Genomic DNA, 20,828 nt, shown 5'->3' on the forward strand with positions numbered 1-20,828 from the left:
TAAATCTTAATAGGCTGTCAAACTTGTGCTTGTATTTTTTTTAAAGTACCATTGTTGGAAAACATGTTGTCAAACTCTATGATGAGGTCATCATCTCTGTCAAAGCGCTCAAATCGAATGTGAGGAGCAGCATTAATGTCTGGGAAGTCTTCATCCAACTCCATCTCTGACCCTTCGTCATCATCATCCTCATCACCTTCTTCATCATCCTGTTGAAAATAATTGGTTAATAATTGTTTAAGAGGTGTAATATTGCAAGATCACCTTTGATTAAATTGCTAAATTATACCTGGTCTTCCTCTTCCTCCTCCTCCTCTTCCTCCTCTTCATCCTGACTGTCTTCATCGTCATTACTACCACTGGAGTCTTCCTCCTGTGTGTGCTCCTCATCCTCTGGTTCCAAGATGTTCATGGAGTCTGATACAAAATGTGACACTAAGTGAACAGTGCAATGACATAACACTGCAATCGTGCCAACACAAGCTGTGATATTACTGTACCTTCACGGTTTGCCTGAAGAGTAGAGGCTTGGCTAATATTGGATGGAGCCTCATCCATTAACACATCTTCCTGGGATTCATCCTCACCACTCCGTCCAACTGATTAAGAAAATATTTACTTTAGAATTGCTTTGCTTGAGTTTACTTTGCTACAAGTATTTGTAAATATTGTTTACCTATGATTGTGTTGTTTACAGTGCTAGCATCTCTTTCCAACAGCTCGTCGATTAGATCCACCAACTCGTTCTCTACCTACAAAGAACAACAATGGTATTTATCAGCTACAACAAAGTAAAAATACATATATGAAGCCCGTTGAAAGACAATTGAACAGTAACCTGCATGGCTTGCGTGCTAAGAACCTCTGGCTGACCAGCAATTACAACAGTGTCTCCTTCGGTCTCTCCATCCATGAGGTCACCATCTGGTCCTGTGACTCTATGACTGCCTTCTACTGGCTCTGTCTCACCGGATTCACCTGTTGAGAACCATAAATATTAATAATAGAAACAAAAAAGCAGATAAGAGGTAATAATAATAACTAGTTTAATGGCATACTTTGGTCCTGGGTGTTACTGTTGCTGTCTCTCGCAGTGCCCACTGTGTCATGCTCAGTCTTATTCTTACTTGAACCTCCTTTGCCACCAAACAAACTGCTAGGTTGGTTCACAATGCGAGAGAGCGTTTCCAGTGGTTTTAGAGCAGCATTGACTGTATTAGCCATGTTAGGACTAGAAAAAAAGAAATTGCAATTAAAAACAAACTCTAACAGAACTATATATATATATATATATTTTTTTTTTAACAATAGATTTGTACCTAGACAAATCTAAACTGTGAGGAACTCGAGCCAAATCATTAACCAGGCCTTTCTTGAGGAAAAGCCTAATAATATTATTCATGCCATTGTGCTGTGTTTTAGCAGCTGCAGTGCTGTAGAAGCTGGATGTTGAAGGGCAGGACTCCATAATTGTACTAATAATACACATGACCGCTTGAAGTCTGGAAGGAAAGAAAATATTTGTTAAATTAAAAAAGGAAAGTTTTGTTAACGCTTCCCTTACAATCCATCTACCTGGCATGTTTTTCAGCACCTTCAGCCATAGCAAGAGCTCGACTAAGTGCGGCCTTCACCTCGTTGACCAGAGCTACTTGAGCATCTGTGCCTGTGCCAGCAGCAGCCAAACTGGCCAAAAAGAGTCGCGCTAAAGCTGGAGTGTCCTTGTCCTCTGCATTCTGGGTGTGAGGGAGTAAATGATCCAGTACAAATGCAAGAACACTGCAATCCTAGGATGGACAAAATTAAGAAAACAAAAGTGGTTAGGATTTCTTATAGATCAGATGATCTTAAACCTTCAATATATTCAGTATGTGGCACTCTATAATCACATATTGTAAAACCACAAACCTCCTTAATCAGCTCAGACTGCCCAGCAGTGTAGCAATATGAGGCGATTAATGTGGCAATTCCCACATAGGAGCGCACAAGTTCAGCCAGCAGTCTGAGGATGGTAGAGGTTGGCATTAATGGCTTGGAAGCCTTTGCCTTGGCAGCTTTCCCCTCTTCTGAGCTGGTGTTTTTTTCTCCCTCTTGTTCCTTTTTCTCCTCACGCATTTCCTCCGGGGAATTTGCTAAAAATGCAACATATTCATAACATTTGTTAAAAACAAAGAGTTTGAAGTCCTAAAAATGTTATACAAAATCTTTAATAATCAACCTTCTCCTTGTGGTGTTCCTGTTTGGGATGTCTCAGCCACAGCTCCATCAGCCGCAAATACTTGAGTCTATTAATGGAAACATGCTCAATTAAAAAACAAATATTGTCAAGAAAAAGTGAGATATGTCTTTCAGACCCACATTAATATGAAATGCCGATTGAGAGTCAAAGTCACTGCCCTGTCGCGTGAGCCTATACTGCTGGTAAACATCATCACCAACATCTTGCAGTATTTGACAAAGATCTTGTCCACCAGGGACTGCAATAGCACGCTCTTCTGGGCGCTCAGCTGCAGCAACAGTATGAATTAAGTATTTGAATGAGATACGTCAAGTTTCATTATTAAATTGCCTTACGTTCTTCAGGTGCATGGTAGGCTGCCAAGGCATTTAGCATGTCATACAGAACCTCCTTGATGGTATCCGGAATAGATGGCAACGGTGATAACTTAAGTGGAGTGGTCTTCACCAGCTGCACAGCATTTGGGCCTCTAATTCTTAGGTTTTCAAATTCATCATCAGAGGCTACGAGAACAAGACCATACATTAATACACCGATACAATACATTAATTGTTCGTAGATACAAAAATAGTATTTTGATCATAAATCCGTATTGTCTCAAAACTGACCCGTGCCAGCTCCTCGAGGAGCAGGTAAAGCTATGCGGACACAATTGCTAGCAGTTTCAATGAAACATTCTGGATTGCGACATGCAGCTGGGCCCAAGACACGCAGAATGTAGTTTATTTCCCTAGAGCCAAGACTGCCAGACACAACTCCAGAGGTGGTGCTACCTGCACCACTGGTCACTGCTGACCGAACCACCTGAACAAGAGGTATACAAATTAGGATCATAATACCAAACTTGTCAGCAGATTGAACTAGAAACAGGTTCTACCTTCTCCATGGTGTGCCGGAGTGTAGCTGGATCCTCTATGATGTGTCTGAAGAGCAGTGTTACTAGTGGAGTAAAGCCATTAAAACCAGAACTCTGAGTGAGACCTAAAATCATCCGAGTGCTCTTTAACTCTGCAAACATCATGGCGTACTGGTGATTGCGCGTGAGGCGCAAACAGAGCCTCAGTGTGGCATGGAGTGTGTCCGGGTCCACTGGGACACTTATCATACTGACACAGGCCCTAATGAGGATGGTAGTCATGTCCTCACTAAGGCCCTGAACAACAATATCAGAGCTTTGCGGGTGTTCAGGCTCTTGGGAAGTAGTAGGTCCTGAGGGAGCTTCTTTCATTTGGCTTGGATCCACTTTTGGAGCAGTCATCTCCACTGGTGCAACCGGGTCTGTCTCAGTTTGAGTTTCTTCAGCTGTGTTCTTCTCTCCCTCCTCTTTTTCAGAATCGGTCATGCCATTTTCCTTGGTAGTCTTGGCAAGCCTTGGCAGCTTCATCACAGTCAACATCACAGGTCTCCTATTGCCAGTCTCTTCATTTACCTGCAATGATATTTTAGAAATAAATAAATACATGCACATGTCAAATCAGAAGAAGTTAAATAAATATATGCAGTACCTGCACCATGGTGTTGAATTGCACAGTATATCTACGTCGCCCGGCTGTGAAGCGAACACTGGTCTCTCCAGCACGCCAAGCAGAGTCTATGGTGCTGTTATTGGAAGCACTGTAACTGCACCAACGGCCTGAACGATCATCAAACCACCGCCAGTTGTTTCCATTTGGCTGAAGATACTATAAAACAGATGTATATTTAAAAAAACTACATTCCTGAATCTATACATATGTATATGTTTATGGTTAATTACCTTGTTCATTTCTGCTCTGCGCTTGGAAGAAACAGCCATTTTTTCATAGAAATCTATAAGCAGCAACACTGGTGTAATCCATCTTTTGGAGAAGAAAACAACAACTACAACTTTAAAAATCGACAAAACAAAAGAGACAAGTCCAGGCTTTTCCAGAAATCCTGAAGTCATCCTCAAGAAATAATCTTAGGTCGAATCAATGCTAACTCAGACCTGAGCTCATAGTGAATCTTGAATGAAACCACTGAGAATGAGCTCAAAATAACCATCAGTCGTGATGTTTGTCATGATTGACTAAAGCTGAGGACACACAAAATTACTTTTAGCCAGATTTTTACTGTCGTCTAGGAATGCTCATCTATAAATGAGTCGCAGCTGCTTCAGTAGTGTGGAGCAGTTACAACTAGGCTCAAGTTCGAATTGTAAAATGTGGACCGCAGACAGACAAGGCAAAACTAGAATTTTAAGCCCAATTTTGACCATGCTCAAGTGCAGCGACACACTTCTGCACACACAGTGCAAAGCAGCCAATGACAAGCGGCTGAGACACCAGAAACAGCCAAATCTGGGCTAAAACTTTCCATTTTATTATTTTCGTACAGAAATAATGCACTAACAATAACAGGAAGGCATATGCTTATTACCGTATTTTTCAGATTTTGAACCCTGTGGAAGCGCAAGCATTTGAAACATTAGAGAAAAAGATGTGAGGGGGCAGTGGAAGCTCTGTCCATGTTCTCTGTATTATAAGCTTTTAAGTTTTATTACAATCATACTCATATTCACAGAGAAGTCTAATGAGGATGTATGAAGTAACTATAGACGCGGCTCAACCCAAATACACGCAGAGTTGGGACATGCGATATACGGCAGCAGGCAGTTTAGAAACCTGCGGCTTACAGAACCTCTATCAGCAGATACTGTGCCGATGTATCAGAGTATCTGTAGTATAAAGCTGCCAAACCCTTCTTGGTGCGCAGTAGCGTTAAGGTCTTGACTTTCTTTCTAAAGCTGTAGGAAGCAATGGGTGCAACGAGAAATGACCAATCAAGGCGCATATGTGGATGCGGTTCGCCATGGAGTGAGACGAGGGAAAGAGAAGGCGACTGTAGACTGGTTTCTCTGTGCATGCATGTGTAGTGAGTGCTGAACGAGCAGCCAGAACTGACTGAAAACCATTTCATCTTCAGTCCAGCTCCAAACCAGCATCTGTGCCGAAGCAGCAGGACGGCTTATGGCCCATACCAACAGCACAGCATAAAATACTTTATTAGTGTTTATGGATTAAAATAAACCCTTAAGGACAATTAAATGTTTAATTTGAATAAAGTATGGTAAAAATGTAGGCAGAGATTACATCATTTAAATAATGTAGGCTACAGGCTTTTTTTTGGCCTGTAGGCATTATTGGACAGGACAGATGAAAATGAAATGGGGGATGAGAGAGAAGGGAGGACACGCAGTCAGGAATCGAAACTCACGACACTGCGGCCGGCTGCACATGGAGCCATGGCATACAAGTGCGGCCCTTTAACTACTCGAACACTATTTGTCGAGCGAAGCGCCCACATCCGTTTTGTGTGCAGGGAACTCTGTTCCCTTCCACCGACATGATAACCCGAGTAGGCTGAGAATTTGATGAGCCTGGATTGCCCAAATAAGGCAGGCTTTGTCTTGATTTATGGAATACCGTCCATAGTCATACACTTGATATACTTAAGTACACACAAGGACATTTTAAGCAGCACTCACTTTGGTGTCTGGATGTCCTTTTGTTCCTTAGCTGCCTGCAGACATGGCTGTACCACTTCCAGAAGTTTGATGAGTAGATCAAGAATTCCGCTGTTTTCCACCACTCTTGCACACAATAGTTTCAGTTCCTATAAAATATTAAAAACAATTAGCATGTAACGTTTGAAAATGAACTTCCACCCTGAAAAGTATTTTGGATTACCTCAAAAAGCAAAGTAAGCAGCAGAATGCGCGTGGCCAATTTAGAGGCCTGCGGTAGTGTAGCCATCTGCCTGGTCCACTCTGACACAGTCTTTGTGTCACTGGTTGTGAGGGGCACAGCGGCCTTGATGAGCACATCAGCTGCCTCCCAAACCTAAAAATTATGGATAAAGTATAGATTACAAATGGATTCCTAAATAAAAATTATGATGATTCGAAAATGAAGTCCTAAACCAGGGTCTCTTGAAGTGTGTGGTCTTGAGCTACTGTGCACTTATCACAATGCATTTTGCACTTTTCTGCATGTCCGTTCTTGCTTTAAATCTCCAGCACAGACCAATATTCTGAAGCTTTATTTCAACACTTAAGCTTTGTGGCTACACTGCTCCTTTATAGTAAGTAGTAAAACAGTGTGGTGGTAAATTCTATTGATTAGTTTAGATACTTTTATTGTGCATAGCGGTGCACAGTACAGAAAATTATCAAAATTGGTCCTGTAGTATATTGGCCTTAAAATATAAAAAGAGTTTATCAGCCATCGGTTGCTATGAATTTTTCCATGACCGATATTTTAAAATCCAGATTGGGCTATCTTAGCGTTACAGAATAAATAACGTATAAGCTGTTTATTAGTATGCAGGGTTATCTAATATGAAAGTTGACAATCCATGCATCCTTCAGTTTTTGCTTTAACAATGCTGGCACAGCAATTCAGACGGCGATCACAATAAATTAACAAAATTACTCAAACTTGATTGAATTCTGATAGTTCTGGGCTTTAACATACACTGATATGCTGAGAAGCACTGTAATTTGGTCACCTGGTGCACAACTTGACCTAGAATAAGGTCTCTGTACTCTGGGCCACTCCTCTTAATGGCCGTCATGAGAAGATCACACAGTCTGTAGACTGTATCAGGGAGCTCATCTAGAAGGTGGAAACAGCCCGGCAACATGGCGTCTGTGAAGGTATGCAGTTCCTGGGGGTCCAGGGGCTCAGCCTCCATAAAGCGCTCCAAACATCGAGCCTCTTCTTCCTCTGCCCGCTCCCTGGCTTTTCGATCTTCTTCTTCACGACGCCGTGCCGCTTCCTATACACCCAAGGAGTAATAAATACTACTGTTGCCACTTACTAGTACTGCTACTTTACAGTATCTCATAAAGCTGGCAAAATCCACAAAATATGAGGTCACACCTCAGGAGAATCGGAGCGTTGCTCCATGCTGACCTCTTGACCAAGTGACATGGCAATGGCCCTCATCATCTGGTCCTCTTCAGACATCGTGAGGTCCTAGAGGTTTAAGAAAAAAACATGTACATAAACCACATCAAGATCACCTCAATTCATTACATACAAAGGCCTTTCTACAAATAAATCCTTACCCTTACTCCTCCACTAAGAAGAGGAGGAGGATGAGTGAGTAAATACTCCGTAGCCTGTTCCATAGTGCTGGTGTTAAGCAGAGCCTCCATGGCATGTTCTCTGGAGAAACCCATATCCACAAGCTAAAACGCAGAAAAGAATAAATTTACAAAAATGAACTAAAAACTGCAAAGTTATTGGACGAGAAAAAAGAAAAAAAACTAACATTATCACACATAAAATGACTCGAAAACTGCCTAACACCTGAACCTTTCCCAATCATTATTCTGTACTCCTTTTTTGTCTTTATGTCTGTCCTCACACTGTTGACGATGATACCTGCTGGAGATGCTGCTGGGAGCCCTATTCATGCCTCCCTCACCCTTTGCATCTTCTGTTATAAAACAAATGGCGGCCTAGGATTCAATTTATACATAATAAAATGAGTAAAGGTGGTAAGAAACCATAGTCTATGCGGCCACTTTAGGTTCACAATTCTCAAATAAAGTCTGTTTACCTGGCGTACCTGTGTGAGCTGGGCCTGGTTAACCTGAGGCTCACGGCGGGAACTTGAGTTGGTGGAATCCTCTGCTGATCCTGTGGGTGGCGCTCCAGTAGAAGACCCAGTTGGTGCAGAGCCTTCTCCGCTTGTTGTACTTGATCCAGGGGCAGTACTGCCCGGCAAAGAGCCGGTGGAGGCAGTCTCCTCCTCAGGGCGAACTGTACCCTCCCGTTCCTTAGCAAGCCGCTCCTGGATTACTGGCTCTCCTCTCAGGATGTGACAGAGTATTGCCAACATGGACTCAGCCATCCTGCCTCCATACACTTTAAGGGGTTTCCTGTTCCACAGACTGCGGATACAGCTGAATGCAGCCTAAAAAGTTTATTTTTCAGAGGCATCACAATATGTTTCTCGGTTTAGTTTTGGGAAATTAATATCCATTAAGCATATTTGTACATTATGTAGCTCCCATCACACACTTACCTTTTGAGTGACAATGAGAAATCTAAGGGCACTAAACTGAGGCATGGTGGGTGTGACTCCAGGCATTTTAGCTGGGAGTGAGTGAGGCGAGTCCAGTACTGTGCTGGGGTTCACCATCTTCTCCACCAGCATTAACCATGCATCCAAAAATTCTCCGGTCCCATCTGGTAACTCAACATGCTCCAAACCCTCAGACACAGGCACCTTGCCACCCATTGTCAGAGCCCAGTTAAAGGTTCTGCACAAAAATAGTTATCAGCAATGTAAAACGATATTTCCATAAATCAAATGCTTACAATGCTTACTCAAACAGAGCATCATGTCCTCCTGAACAGAAGAACTTCTGTAGCATGAGGTGATAGGGATACTTCCTTTCATCAAACAGCATTGGAGAAGTGAACCCCACTGAGCAAATAAAAAAAGTAAGCCTGTAGGAAGATTTGGAAAAATCAAATTAATAATGTATTTATTTAGTATACATTGATACATTATTTTAATGCAAGGGCACTATGTTGACCTGAAACGTGGTGTTGGTGTGTATGGAGGAGGTTGCCAGCTTAGACCCTTAGTGAGAAGTTTGGTGAGGGCCGAGGCAGTGGCTCGCGCAGCAGGGGTCGGTGTTGTGCCTGTGCTGGTGGCATGATGAGAGCGGCGCTGTCGGACTGGAGAGCCCACACAGAGTTTCACTAACAAACCAAACAGTTCAGCCAGAGCTCTTCCAAGTCGAGATGAAGCTAGAAAACAGACATCAGCAGAGTGATTTTTCAATAAATATCCAAACAACATTTATCGAATACATTTTTGACAAAATATTCTTACCAGACAGAAGAGGTTTTATCTGTTTGATGCGAGTGGCCATGGCTGGAGTGAGTTTGGATTTGGTCTTTGGATCAGATGTAGTTGGTTCATCGGTTTCCATTGGAGCCAGTGTGTCTGCATCAAGCCCAATGCCTTCCAGCAATCCTCCAGCAGAAGTGTCCACAGATACTGCTTCAGTTTCTGTCAGGCAGAATAACAGGGATTTTAGATTCAGATTTAAGACCTTAATTTATTCATACATTAAAAATAAGATTAAAAGCAGATTAGTATAAAACAATAAATTTAAATTGCATGGTCACATAATCATTGATTTTGCAGGCCTCTAGAACTGTGACTAAGTAATGCAACTGTGTGTGAATTCAGTTTTCACTTGAATTTGCCAATTATTCCCGAGTGGCCGAGACAGTCATGAGCCCGCACTCTTGTGGCCAGCAATTTGCATCCTTGTAAAAATAATCGTCATCTCAGGAGGCTACCCTTTATAATGCAAACAGTAGTTTTTATCAGAGACATACTGAGGAAAATCATAATCATGTCAATCAAGGTTTTCCCTCATGATTTGCTTATTCAGAATTGTTTTGTGGTCAATGCATGTTTGAGTGAAACTACATTTTAAATATCGGAGCTCAACATATTTGTAGTTGCACCCATCTCAAGTCTCCACCCACAGTTAATTAATTTATTGTGGCGCTTCCAAAAATGTTGATACGTCATATGCAAAAGGTAATTACATAATAATGCGATAATAAAAGCACCAAGATAAAGTCCCCTGTGAAGAGCTGAGGCCAGCAGCTTAGAAGGTTTTCTGTGGTTTGCAGAAGTCATCAATGAATCTTCTATTATTAAATTGAGGGTTTACAATGAAGAAATGCCATTAAACAGTTACCATTTTTCTTAGAGCCTGAGGCCATTGTTGTTGTATTGCTGCTGCAAGATGGCTTCTCCTCTTTGGGAACTAGTTTCTGCATGTCAGCCTGACCAAACTCACAACCTGGAGGCAGACTAAGCACAGACAAAACAAAGGGTATAAAATCTGGACACTGAATTAAACAAACATTGTTTTTAGAAGCCTAAAGAGTCACCTGTTGGGTGTGCACAGGGACAGCAGAACAGTGCTTTCCCACACAAGAGAGCAGTAGAGCTGACTGAGCTTATTCAGAACACTCAGGCCCAATTGGGAGCCCCACTGGTTGACAGAAATGGCTCTGATTTCACTCTATTCATTGAGAAGACAAGACAAATCACAAAGGTGTCAAAGCGAACCTGGATAAAATACAATAATTTCTATTGTAGGGTATCACTATTAAAATGTGGGCCAATTAAACCAATGAAATATTTACCTGTCCAACTCTGCATGTATGGACAAACATAAGGATGTAGGCATGTGCCGCAGTCAGAGCATGCAGTAGTGGAGTGGCACGTGCTGATAATGTTGCATCTGTAACATGCCCTGCATTAGCCAGCTCCCTGAGAAGCACAGATCCACCAGGCACCTCAATTGGCCGATGTAATGGGTCCAGGGAGGTCAAAATGCTATCCAGTTGGCACAAGCCCTCTTGAAGAACTTTAGGCTCATGAGACAGAGTCTAAAAGGATCAACAGTGTTAATTAATGCAACAACGTATTTTAAATGATTATTGATAGCAAATCACTGAACATTTTTTATCACCAGTATTGACTTGCAGACACCAGCAACTGCTTGGCAGGCTGCTGATGTAGGAAAGTCTATGGGCAGGTTTGGTAAACCAAGGATTGAAACCAGGGGAAGCAACCCCTTCTGATTGACAAACTCCTGGCAGTGGTCATCAGTTGTATTGTTGCTCAGTATAGATTCAACAAATTTCATCTAAGAAAACAAACAATACCACATCACTGAGTTATTCTTGGTAAAAAAAAATAATAATAAGCGTAAGTACAAATGCATACCACATTCAAGATATAATCCATGAGAGGAATAGGAATCCGTTCTTCTGTACCCACGACCCTACAAAAAAAAGAACAGATATTACATTTGGGTATTAAAAAACTTAATAAATGTGGGTGAAGAAAGCCTGACTAAATGGATGTTTTAAACTATTGTGATATGAACTCAGCGTCATACAGTTCAAGTGGCACTGACTGTCTGTTGCTCTCTGGCTCCCCCTGTTGTTGGCTAAAGGTGTGAAGAGCCTCCTCCTCCTCTTCATCTTCACTGGATGCTTCTTCAGCTGCATGACTGGACCTGGCCGGTGGTACAGCCACAGTTCCATCTGCTTTCTGGATTGAAGGTTTTTGGCAGATGTACTCTGGAGCCCGGCCTAAGTTACAGATCTCCTCTAGTAACTGTAAATTAAAACATTTAAAAAAATAGCATAATTTAGAGTAATTTTAATTTTCAAAAATAATAATGGCACATGCGCATTCAAGTCTGTGATGTTAGTCTACCTTAATTATGGCTGTAGTAGCATCAGTCTTCAGTGTGGGCTGGTGCCTCATGAGCTCATCAACTGCACTTCCCAGGTTAGAAGCAGTGTCACCTAAAAGCACAAGCCATGACAATGTAGCACACAGTGGCGCAACTCCCATTATGTGCAGTGTGTAGGGCATCAAGTGCTCCGAATGGCACCAACCTGACCACACACACACACACACACACACACACACACACACACACACACACTTACAGATTATTTACACATTCAAAGTGGGTTGGGGCATAGGGGCACTAGGGCTGGGCATTGTCAAGAACCTCGCGATACGATACCTACCCCGATACGATACCTACCCCGATACGATACCTACATATAAATATATATATATATATATTTTTTTAATTAAAAAAATAACGATATTGTGACGCTTAGGGGCACCACTGCTTGAGGCACCTAAAAGGCAAACAGCGGCCCTTGTAGCACAGGACATGTTTCAGAAAAAAAAAAAAAATATCAAACAATCAATACACAATCAACTCACCCAGTGGGTCCGAGCTACGGCGCCGGCGCATGGCAGGCAGGTAGTCAGGAGACAAGAGCACTTTGAAGAGACGCTCAAATGGCTGACACTGAACAAACGAGTGCAAACCTCTTGCATTCAGACACAGCGCGCTGAACACATTGGGAAGAGACCCTAAAACTTCACGGGTTGCTGGAACCTGGAAAGAATTAAATGGAATAATAAAAGGTTGGGTTTGTTAAAAATCTGTAAGCAATAGATACTTCAAGCCAATTAGGCTAAACAATATACAGCAGAGCAAGTTGTTAAACCAAACTTTTCTGAATAAAGTATTTCCGTAAAAATAAATACAAATAAAAGGTAGACGGTGTTGCCCGCTTTGTTTTAGATCATCAAACATCAAGACAATTCAAGTAACTCTCACTTCAACAGCTACTATTGGCACTGATGTGATCGATTGTTTAGTCACAATAAGCCTAATTATATTTTTTTCACAAAATGTTCATAACTTCATACTTGCAGAGAGAATTCTGCAGATTCACAAAGTCCTCTTAGGGTGCCAAATTCTTACTTAAATTAGAGTTGCACCATATTCACAGAAATCCAGCTACGAACACAACACCCCTCAGAAATGAATATGCATTTGCCAAGAAAAACCCTCTAAACACCCATATGGACTTGACAGAACATGCGACACTGCGAGGATGACAAAAAAAAAAAAAAGGTAGAACCCTACAGACTATCACTGCTCGATCGTTTAGTGGACAGCATGCGTGCGCTCCATGTGAGAAACCTGCAGAGTCATGAGTTAGAATCTGGCTCAACAGTTTTCTGCAATGTCCTTCCCCAGTCTCAACCCCCCTTGACACGCAATGTTGTCCTGTCAAATAAAGCCTAGAAGCCAAAAAATCCTTAACGGCCGAGGAAAAAATAGTTCTCGGAGACGGGTTCCTCTAGTGTACGTGTGCGTTTGTATATATCCTTAGTTACCCTTCTGACAACTCATAATTACAAAACTTGACATTAAAAAGGTGAATCACTAAAAAGTTTAAAACAGGCTCAAACTCTGGGTCAGGGGCTCCACGGAAAAACAGATTCTCAGTGGAACATTACGGGTTAAATTATTAAACCATGGCACTCTCGGCATGGGAGAGGACTGGACCATGCTCAGGCAGTTAACAAATTTGGCAGCACTTTGGTTGAAAATTTGGGGGAATTCAGGGATGAGGAACACTCTTGTCACCTTTCTTACTATGTGTGTCAGGTCTGCATGTGGTAGAGATTAACAACCACCCACCTCAAACATTCAATGTACACAAACTTGAGTATCATGTTTGTGTATCCTGATTGGAGATATTTTTCATATTTGGGCCGATCACTGATCATCTGACATTTTAATCTGCCGAAACCGATCACATCGACTTTGTATTTATTTTTTCCCTCTCTAATGAGAAATGAATGTTTGTATTAAATTTACATCATGTATTATTAAAAAGGGCTTTTAATATGAAGTTGGACTAAATCTAGTTTATTTTTAGGCAAGTTGTGGTTCTGCTCATCAATTAGGGTAGGTTTAATGAATAAGTCATGCACCGGTGCACATCTGGCGTAGCCACAGACCAAAAAATAGGAGCCGGCTTTCATCTTCTGAGGGGTTTGGACAGTTTCAGGAAGGAAAAAATGCAGAAGAGTGCAGCGAGGATGACTACATTGTTTGTGAGGTGCCACTTAAACTCGACTTTGACAGACCATGTGCTTTGCACTTTCACTTTCCATTTGGTAATTATACAGCTTCAAAAACCACATTTTCTCAGCAAAATAAGACATGACAACTTTCACAGGCCCATGGCTCTTGTTACATTTAAGGCACGCGCGAAATTTTCCCTTTTGTTGTGTAAATCACCAGCGTATGCGTACCTGTAAACGAGTGAAATCTGTGTGTTCTGTGGATACACTGGGAAACCATTTGACTCAGTCCGAGTGCGTCGCTTCACATATCGCTGACAGACTTAACATTTGGCTCTTAACCTCTATTACTCTTACTAAAAGCGGGTGAGCACATAGTTACATGCGTGTTTACAGACACAAATGGCTACTCAGTGTTGTTGTCCGCTCCGTGACCAGGCGGGGTGCGAGCGGAAGCAGACGGTGGATACATCCCGGACTTAAAGGACCACATTTTAACCAAGAGGGTTTCATAGGCAGCTTAAAGGATGCTACTGCAATAACTTAGATCATCCACCTCAATGCAAATGTGAGGACGATGTAAAGTGTGATCAGGGGTCGTGCTACGTACATAGAGGGATGGCGGGGACGCCAAAAATCCTCAAGACATAGCTTGGCGCAAAATAAACATATTCACTAAACTCTGCTCACCTCTGAAGTATCTGCAGGAACCCTGATGATCTCGACTATGAGGCTGCCTGTGTTCAATGGATGAAATGGCCAAGAAGAATTGATGTGTCTAAATGATTTCAGCATTATAATACTGCCTTCACCCATTAGCTAAAACTACAAATTTTCATTACATACCAAAATTGTGCCCAACATTGTGTATTATGATACAGTGCTCACTGGTAATACATTTAAATGACTATGTCTGTGTGTTTATTTATCATTTCCATGATTCCATTAAGTTTTGGGTAGCCAATATTGAAATTTCTTGATGGATATGTAATGTAATAGTATGTTTAGGGTGCATGTACCTTTGGAAATAATGAAGGTGCATTAAACCGTCCTTGGAGACAAAATTACTCTTAGTACTAGGCACTTTTAACTAGTTGTGCACCAATATATAAATTTTAGGCTGATACCGATACCATTGTTATTGGAAACACTTGGGCCGATAACCGATATTTGGCCAATATTTTTTATATTTTGTTTGGTAAGTCTGAAACAAAAATTGAAGGTGAATTGTTTTTACAAAGAAATATTGTATTTTAAAATAAGGATCAAATCCACTTTACACCATGGAGTTAAAACATATACACCTTTCATTTGGAGAAAAAAAAAGGAAATAGTTTAATAGTTTTTTTTGGGAAAAACTGTTTACATATATATGGGCTATAATATATCAATAAAATTAGCCTTCAAACTTTTCTATTTTGTGAATTTCCTGTTTTATTTAGATTATTCCTCAGACTTAAGTGTCTCTCTGAACCGCCCCAGTCCGTGTACCATCATTGCCGTTGCTGGTACAGCAACTCCTCGCACCGGATTACAAGTCACACCAGCCAAAAAATGCATAGAGAAGAAAAAAAACATAAGCTGCACTGGAGTATGAAATGTGGTTGCAAGTGTGAAAATAACAAATAATATCACATACAAGTTGCTCCGGGGTATAAGTATAAGTAGCACCCCGGCAAAAACTATGAAAAAAGGTGCGACTTACAGTCCGGAAAATACGGTAAATATCTCATGTTACAACGTGGGCACCTGCGTGCGTGCGTGCGTGCGTATGTATGTATGTATGTACAAACACACACACACACACACACACATGTATATACCTTTGAATTAAAAAATATATATATATTTAAAAAGTTAAGTTGAGGTAGTTTTAAAAATAATTTTACTGAAAAAAACAGATTACTCAATTACAAAAATAATCTATAGCTGCAGCCCTACAAACAGCGGCCATAACACAGCGGTGATGTCTCTGTGAGGCGTCTGCGCTGGTCGACGGAACAGCCAGCAACAGCAGACGCACAAACCTCGCTAGTAGAATTGGAGCTGTCTGATATTAAACAGGGTTCTTGAGGTGCCACTTTTTAAAATGTTTAAATTGCAGATCTACACAATTCATGTGATTAACCTATTTTGAGAGCAAAACGGGTAGGTATGCCCTTGGGTAAATATTAGACTCGCGCGTGATTGGACTGAGAATTTGAGGAGACGGCACAAATGGACCAACTAAAAACTTAGTCGCAATTCTAGAGCCCAGCAAACCAAATTATCTAATGTACAAAAACACTGCTCCATCACATATGTGCCGAAGTTGCAATGCATTATAAATGAGTTTAAGGCTAAAAAGAAATAAACCTACATCTTTGATGAGTAGTGCATGCAGCATAACATCAGTGAGGCCGTTATCTTGTAAAGAAGAAAGCAGAGATGGCTCCTGGAATACGAACACCGTCACCACCTCCGTCGCTAAAATCAGAGCGGGAACAAAATATTAATTTATCGTTTTATGTATTCAATTTAATAAAAAAAAGTACTGGTCAAAATTTCCAAATGACTGCAAACTCACCCAAGAGAAAAAGTGAGGGACCATAGTATTCTGCGTTACTGATTATGTGCTTGAGAGAGGTAGGCAATGACCCATCCATTACTATGGAAGATGAAAAATTGCCATTGTATGAATAGTAAGAAGCTTAATTACAAGCACAAATGATAAAATAACATTGACTTACTGTGGCGAATACCATCAGTGAAAGTAGAATCCTGGATGGCTTTTTTCAAAAAGTTGAGCATTGATTTTAACAGTGCTGCTCGTTGTGGTATACACTGCATACCTGAGGGGAGTCGGGATAATCAATATATTGAGATTTTATTTTATGCCATTTAAGTGGTATATACCTGCACGTGGTGTGTTAACAGCGTTGTTCTGTGCCCGATGGTCTATGTCCGGTCTCGATCCAGAAGTGGATGGTCCAGGACTACTTTCCATGGCAACTTCTGACACTGAATCAAAAATAAATCAAAATGGTGATATAAATGAAATTGAAAATCCATTAGAAATAAAATGCACCGTCTCCGGCTTATAAATGGTGGTAACTAACTTTCCATGTCAGTGTCCATATCCTCAGCATCCACAGCAGAATTTGGCCTTTGAATCTTTGGCTTGATGACAAAAGGGCATTCTTTCCTTGATAGGTCTACTTCATGCTGCATTTAAGTGTTAAAGAAAATAAACAATTTGGCACAAAACTTGTCATTTTAAATTTGACCGTAATAACTTACCTCTAGCCTACAAATAAAAATGGCAAGGCCACAGTGGGACTGAAAGGCAGCCATGTCCAAGTTGGTAATAAGGTCCACTACCCGTACCGCTCGTGTCACAAATGTGATCTGATCCTGCTCGTCCCCAAGGAACTTTATTACCTTATAGATTTTCAGATTACAAAATTATTGATTTAAAACTTTATCCATTTTATGCTATTTTTAAAATTGCATTAATTTACTTTCAGAAGAGCTTCCATCATGCCACAAGAAACTAGCGCCTCGCCTCCAGCATCATAGCTGGCCAAGTGATAGAGGAAGGAAAAGAGTGCAGTTGCAAACTGGTGTGGGTATGGTTCCATCAGAGGATCTACAAAGTACAAAGTAATTTATTCATAGTTTCTTTAGATTATATCACAAGTCACAGGTATTTTTCCTCACCAATCATTGCCTGTATACAGTTGCGCACCAACACAGGCAAAAAGCCATGATAGGAAGCAGTGCCGGTGCAATCAATGATATTTGAAAGCTTTGGGGTTCTTTCAAGATGAACAATGGATGTTAAAGTGCGCAACGATGCTGCCTTGATATCCTTTAAAACAATATGAACAACATTACTACATACTCAATACTATTACATAAATAACAGAAATGTACTGCAACACCAACAACAATGTGAAGCCGAGAACCCACTACAGGATAATTTGTGTTTAGGGAGGCCTGACGCGAGCTACAATACAAGTGATGCTTGTATTGATCATTACAAGTTCCTGAGAATGTGTTGTTCAAATCTATTTAGTTTGTTATAGTTTTTCAGTAAATACTTGACTAGCTGTGTTTCCTAATGTGTCACCACGGTGACAGTGAAACTGCCCTCCAGTGTGACCACACTGAAAAGTAGCAATGTGGTCTGTGCTCAGGTATCAAATTCACAGAAATCCTGTAGTATGTTCCAGACTTTAGTGTTTTGTGGATACATTAAATCTTACCACAAGCTGTTTGTCTGTAATTTGAAGTACATCGACCAGCTCTTCTATCAGGCCATTATACAGAATACTGTTAGCTGACTCTTGGAGTGCGTTTGAGTACACTGCAAAAGAAAAAGTTTAAAAAGGTTATTAGAATAAACATATTACTCAATAATTTAGAAAATGTACTTTCTCCTACCCAGTATAGAAATCGCATGTAGTCTGGCTTGCACTGCTTGCAGTCTCTTCTTGTGGTTGGAGAAGCCATGGGCTAGTCGAATGTGTGTGAACAGCAAGGTCTGTTTATCTTTAGGGATGTTGTACATTGCCGTCAGTGACTCCATAATTTCGGAGGGACTTTCTGAAATCTGAAAATACCAACAGTAATATTTGCAGTTCTTTTGATGAAATATTGATAACTAGATATATTGATAATTAGAGAAATATTACCTTGTCAAGCTGCTCGATGTGAATATAGTGTAATGTATTACTGCATGTCTGCTGTAGAAATATAATGTTAAAGTAAGAGTAGTCAAAATAAACAAATGGAGTAAACATTTTTAAATTATGATAATCTTTACCTTTCTTTCTATTTTGACCTCGGGACCTGGTTCAGCATAGAATTCAAAATGCAGAGTGGTGGCACTGGGGGGATACTTCTGTAAACCAGAATTGTAATATTGAAGACATGACATGGGTAAGTAAAGAGTAAAAGGTAAGAAAAGGGTAACTAAAAGAGTAAAAAAATAAAATTTTAGATCTCGGCTGACTCAGATTCAAACTGCGACTGCCGAGTTAGACCAGTATTCTTACAGAGTGCAACTCTTGCGGTCACATCCTTTGAAAGCTGTACTCGCAAGACCACGCGTTAACGCAATAGCTCATTTATATAGAGAAACGCTTATGGAGGGCGGTTTGAGCTACTCTGATTTCTTTGAATGCTTTGGAATTCTTGCAGGGTCCACACTACATTTGATCCTTTTGCGGTCTAAGCTAGGGCTAAGGGTGTCTGGGCGGCAGTAGCTCAGTCTTGTCTTCTGATCCAAAGGTCAGCAGTTCAAATCTTGCTCTCGACATTAACATCCTGGTAGTGCGGTCAGATCCACTGACCCACAGGTTGGTGGTACAATCAGACCCAGTGTCTGCGAACAACTGGCGTGTGTATTAATGGGTGACAGGTTCCCTGATGTAAAGCGCTTTGAGTGCCTTGAAGGTAGAAAAGGTGCTAAATACAGTATATAAATATGTGACCATTTTCCCCAATGACACAAGTGTGAACATGACAGCCAAACATTGCATTAAACAGCCACTCTAAGCGGCTCCTGACACACTCTGCAACAGGGCAAGTATCCGTGCAAGGTCTGCGTGCTGCTCGGAAAGCCTTTTTTTTGCTGCCACCAGGACACATTGCCATCATGGTATAGTTAGTCACAAGTGAAAACAAAAGACCACCATGCATGGCGCCAGAAAATTGTGTGTGTCCACAGGACTTGTTTTCTTAAAGCACATTGACAGGCTTCGACGATTTACTGCTTGTCCTCCCCTCTCTCTCATTCCCCACTTCACCCTGTCCTCTCCTGTGTAATAAAACCTAAAGGCCCCAAAATCTTAAAAAAGAAAACACCTTAAGATAACAAGCAAGCAAAATACCGTCATAGGCAAATCCCTGCAGCATTCGGCCAGCCCAAAGCCATTCTCCTTTCCACCCCAGCTCTACAAATTGACCAAAGAAAAACAACAATTAACAAAATTCATAGGTTTATTTTTATTTTTATATCCATCTTGGATAAAGCGCTATGGTAGCAAAGGTTAAAAAAAAAAGACATACCTCTGCCAGATGTTGCAGACGAGCCAATAATGGTGTTCTTTTATCAGATCCTAGTCTTGTGATGTAGTTGGAACGTTTACTGAACACATATAGCAGGTTCAGCACAGACAAGACCACCTGCATGTCACATGATGCTAACAAGGTGGTTAAGTGCTGGGAAGAACAGAGAAGAAAGATGACATTTATTGATATATTGTCATAGATACCACACGTGAAAATCAGCTCAAACCAACCTCTATGGAACTGTAAAGGTGCCTAGAGAAGCTATATTCAATTAGCAGAGCTGTGAAGTTAAGTACTGCCAACAGCAGAGCTTTGAGTTGACCATTGTCAGGGCGATCACACACCAACAGCCAGGACATATTCTCCACTGTCTGGCCAGCATCACAGAGAATGCCATCAAAGCGGTCCAGGAGGTCCACCCAATGGTACAGCTCACACTAAAATAGATTGATGCATAAAGTCTTTATAAATTGAACATAAGTAGATCAACAATTGGGAATCTACTGACACTCACCTTGCCAATATTCCAGGTCTTGATGTGCTGCAGTTCAACCAGGAGCTGCTCATCACTACATGCCTTAAGCTTTTCAATAAGTATCCTGCAGTCAGCCGGCTGTGAAGTGTGAAGAAGAAACCTCAATCATTCATGTATTTCTAATGTTTACTACAATAGATGCTACTGTAACATTAGATTATAGAGAAAGAGAAACGTATATACATTATTCCTCAGTGTTACTTAGTACAAATCAGTGATGTGCGGTTTGGGTCCTGCAGTTTGTGTTCTTTGATCCACTTTAAGGTAGGTTTATGCTCGGTGTGTCTGCGAGGACACAAAGGTCGTCATTTTTGCCGACGCGTATGCGTGGAGCTGATTTTCTACGCCGAAATAATTTCAACTATGCTGACGGTTCTGTGCGGAAATTAACAGGATTTCATAGCAGCTAGCAGCTCAGATATCTACAGTCAACACCACATGAAACCCAGGCAGACTATAAATACTGCCGTTTTCTCCACTGCCCTCTGCATGTTTCATTTCCGC

General features: G+C 41.1%; 1 protein-coding gene across 18 annotated transcripts in view; it reads right to left on the reverse strand.

The window, feature by feature from the left end:
• Positions 1-20,828, reverse strand: part of huwe1 (HECT, UBA and WWE domain containing E3 ubiquitin protein ligase 1) — a 37,585-nt gene that overhangs the window by 12,541 nt on the left and 4,216 nt on the right. For 4 of the 18 annotated variants that reach the window (XM_072449993.1, XM_072449991.1, XM_072449976.1 and 1 more), the window contains 50 exons: positions 20,304-20,402; positions 20,020-20,226; positions 19,787-19,939; positions 19,609-19,671; positions 18,540-18,617; positions 18,409-18,459; positions 18,158-18,326; positions 17,980-18,080; positions 17,432-17,582; positions 17,233-17,360; positions 17,012-17,152; positions 16,831-16,936; positions 16,628-16,732; positions 16,462-16,563; positions 16,299-16,379; positions 16,092-16,198; positions 12,068-12,245; positions 11,540-11,631; positions 11,217-11,437; positions 11,042-11,099; positions 10,773-10,961; positions 10,456-10,701; positions 10,198-10,331; positions 10,002-10,117; positions 9,116-9,295; positions 8,814-9,030; positions 8,602-8,724; positions 8,297-8,534; positions 7,829-8,185; positions 7,332-7,454; positions 7,144-7,239; positions 6,770-7,039; positions 5,950-6,102; positions 5,748-5,875; positions 3,996-4,077; positions 3,745-3,921; positions 3,117-3,668; positions 2,848-3,043; positions 2,575-2,742; positions 2,359-2,507; positions 2,219-2,285; positions 1,909-2,132; positions 1,576-1,787; positions 1,320-1,502; positions 1,059-1,231; positions 839-978; positions 677-752; positions 501-599; positions 290-435; positions 50-209 (listed from right to left, as the gene is read on the reverse strand). In XM_072449993.1, coding sequence (XP_072306094.1) covers positions 50-209; positions 290-435; positions 501-599; positions 677-752; positions 839-978; positions 1,059-1,231; positions 1,320-1,502; positions 1,576-1,787; positions 1,909-2,132; positions 2,219-2,285; positions 2,359-2,507; positions 2,575-2,742; positions 2,848-3,043; positions 3,117-3,668; positions 3,745-3,921; positions 3,996-4,077; positions 5,748-5,875; positions 5,950-6,102; positions 6,770-7,039; positions 7,144-7,239; positions 7,332-7,454; positions 7,829-8,185; positions 8,297-8,534; positions 8,602-8,724; positions 8,814-9,030; positions 9,116-9,295; positions 10,002-10,117; positions 10,198-10,331; positions 10,456-10,701; positions 10,773-10,961; positions 11,042-11,099; positions 11,217-11,437; positions 11,540-11,631; positions 12,068-12,245; positions 16,092-16,198; positions 16,299-16,379; positions 16,462-16,563; positions 16,628-16,732; positions 16,831-16,936; positions 17,012-17,152; positions 17,233-17,360; positions 17,432-17,582; positions 17,980-18,080; positions 18,158-18,326; positions 18,409-18,459; positions 18,540-18,617; positions 19,609-19,671; positions 19,787-19,939; positions 20,020-20,226; positions 20,304-20,402 — 7,765 coding nt within the window. The remainder of the gene's footprint in view (positions 1-49; positions 210-289; positions 436-500; positions 600-676; positions 753-838; positions 979-1,058; positions 1,232-1,319; positions 1,503-1,575; positions 1,788-1,908; positions 2,133-2,218; positions 2,286-2,358; positions 2,508-2,574; positions 2,743-2,847; positions 3,044-3,116; positions 3,669-3,744; positions 3,922-3,995; positions 4,078-5,747; positions 5,876-5,949; positions 6,103-6,769; positions 7,040-7,143; positions 7,240-7,331; positions 7,455-7,828; positions 8,186-8,296; positions 8,535-8,601; positions 8,725-8,813; positions 9,031-9,115; positions 9,296-10,001; positions 10,118-10,197; positions 10,332-10,455; positions 10,702-10,772; positions 10,962-11,041; positions 11,100-11,216; positions 11,438-11,539; positions 11,632-12,067; positions 12,246-16,091; positions 16,199-16,298; positions 16,380-16,461; positions 16,564-16,627; positions 16,733-16,830; positions 16,937-17,011; positions 17,153-17,232; positions 17,361-17,431; positions 17,583-17,979; positions 18,081-18,157; positions 18,327-18,408; positions 18,460-18,539; positions 18,618-19,608; positions 19,672-19,786; positions 19,940-20,019; positions 20,227-20,303; positions 20,403-20,828) is intronic. The other 14 variants (XM_072449995.1, XM_072449992.1, XM_072449994.1 and 11 more) reach the window with 13 other exon arrangements.

This window comes from Eucyclogobius newberryi, unplaced genomic scaffold (genome assembly GCF_026437365.1).
Source record: "Eucyclogobius newberryi isolate DKJ021-1_F unplaced genomic scaffold, fEucNew1.0.hap1 SCAF_17, whole genome shotgun sequence".
In the NCBI taxonomy this organism is placed as follows: domain Eukaryota; kingdom Metazoa; phylum Chordata; class Actinopteri; order Gobiiformes; family Gobiidae; genus Eucyclogobius; species Eucyclogobius newberryi.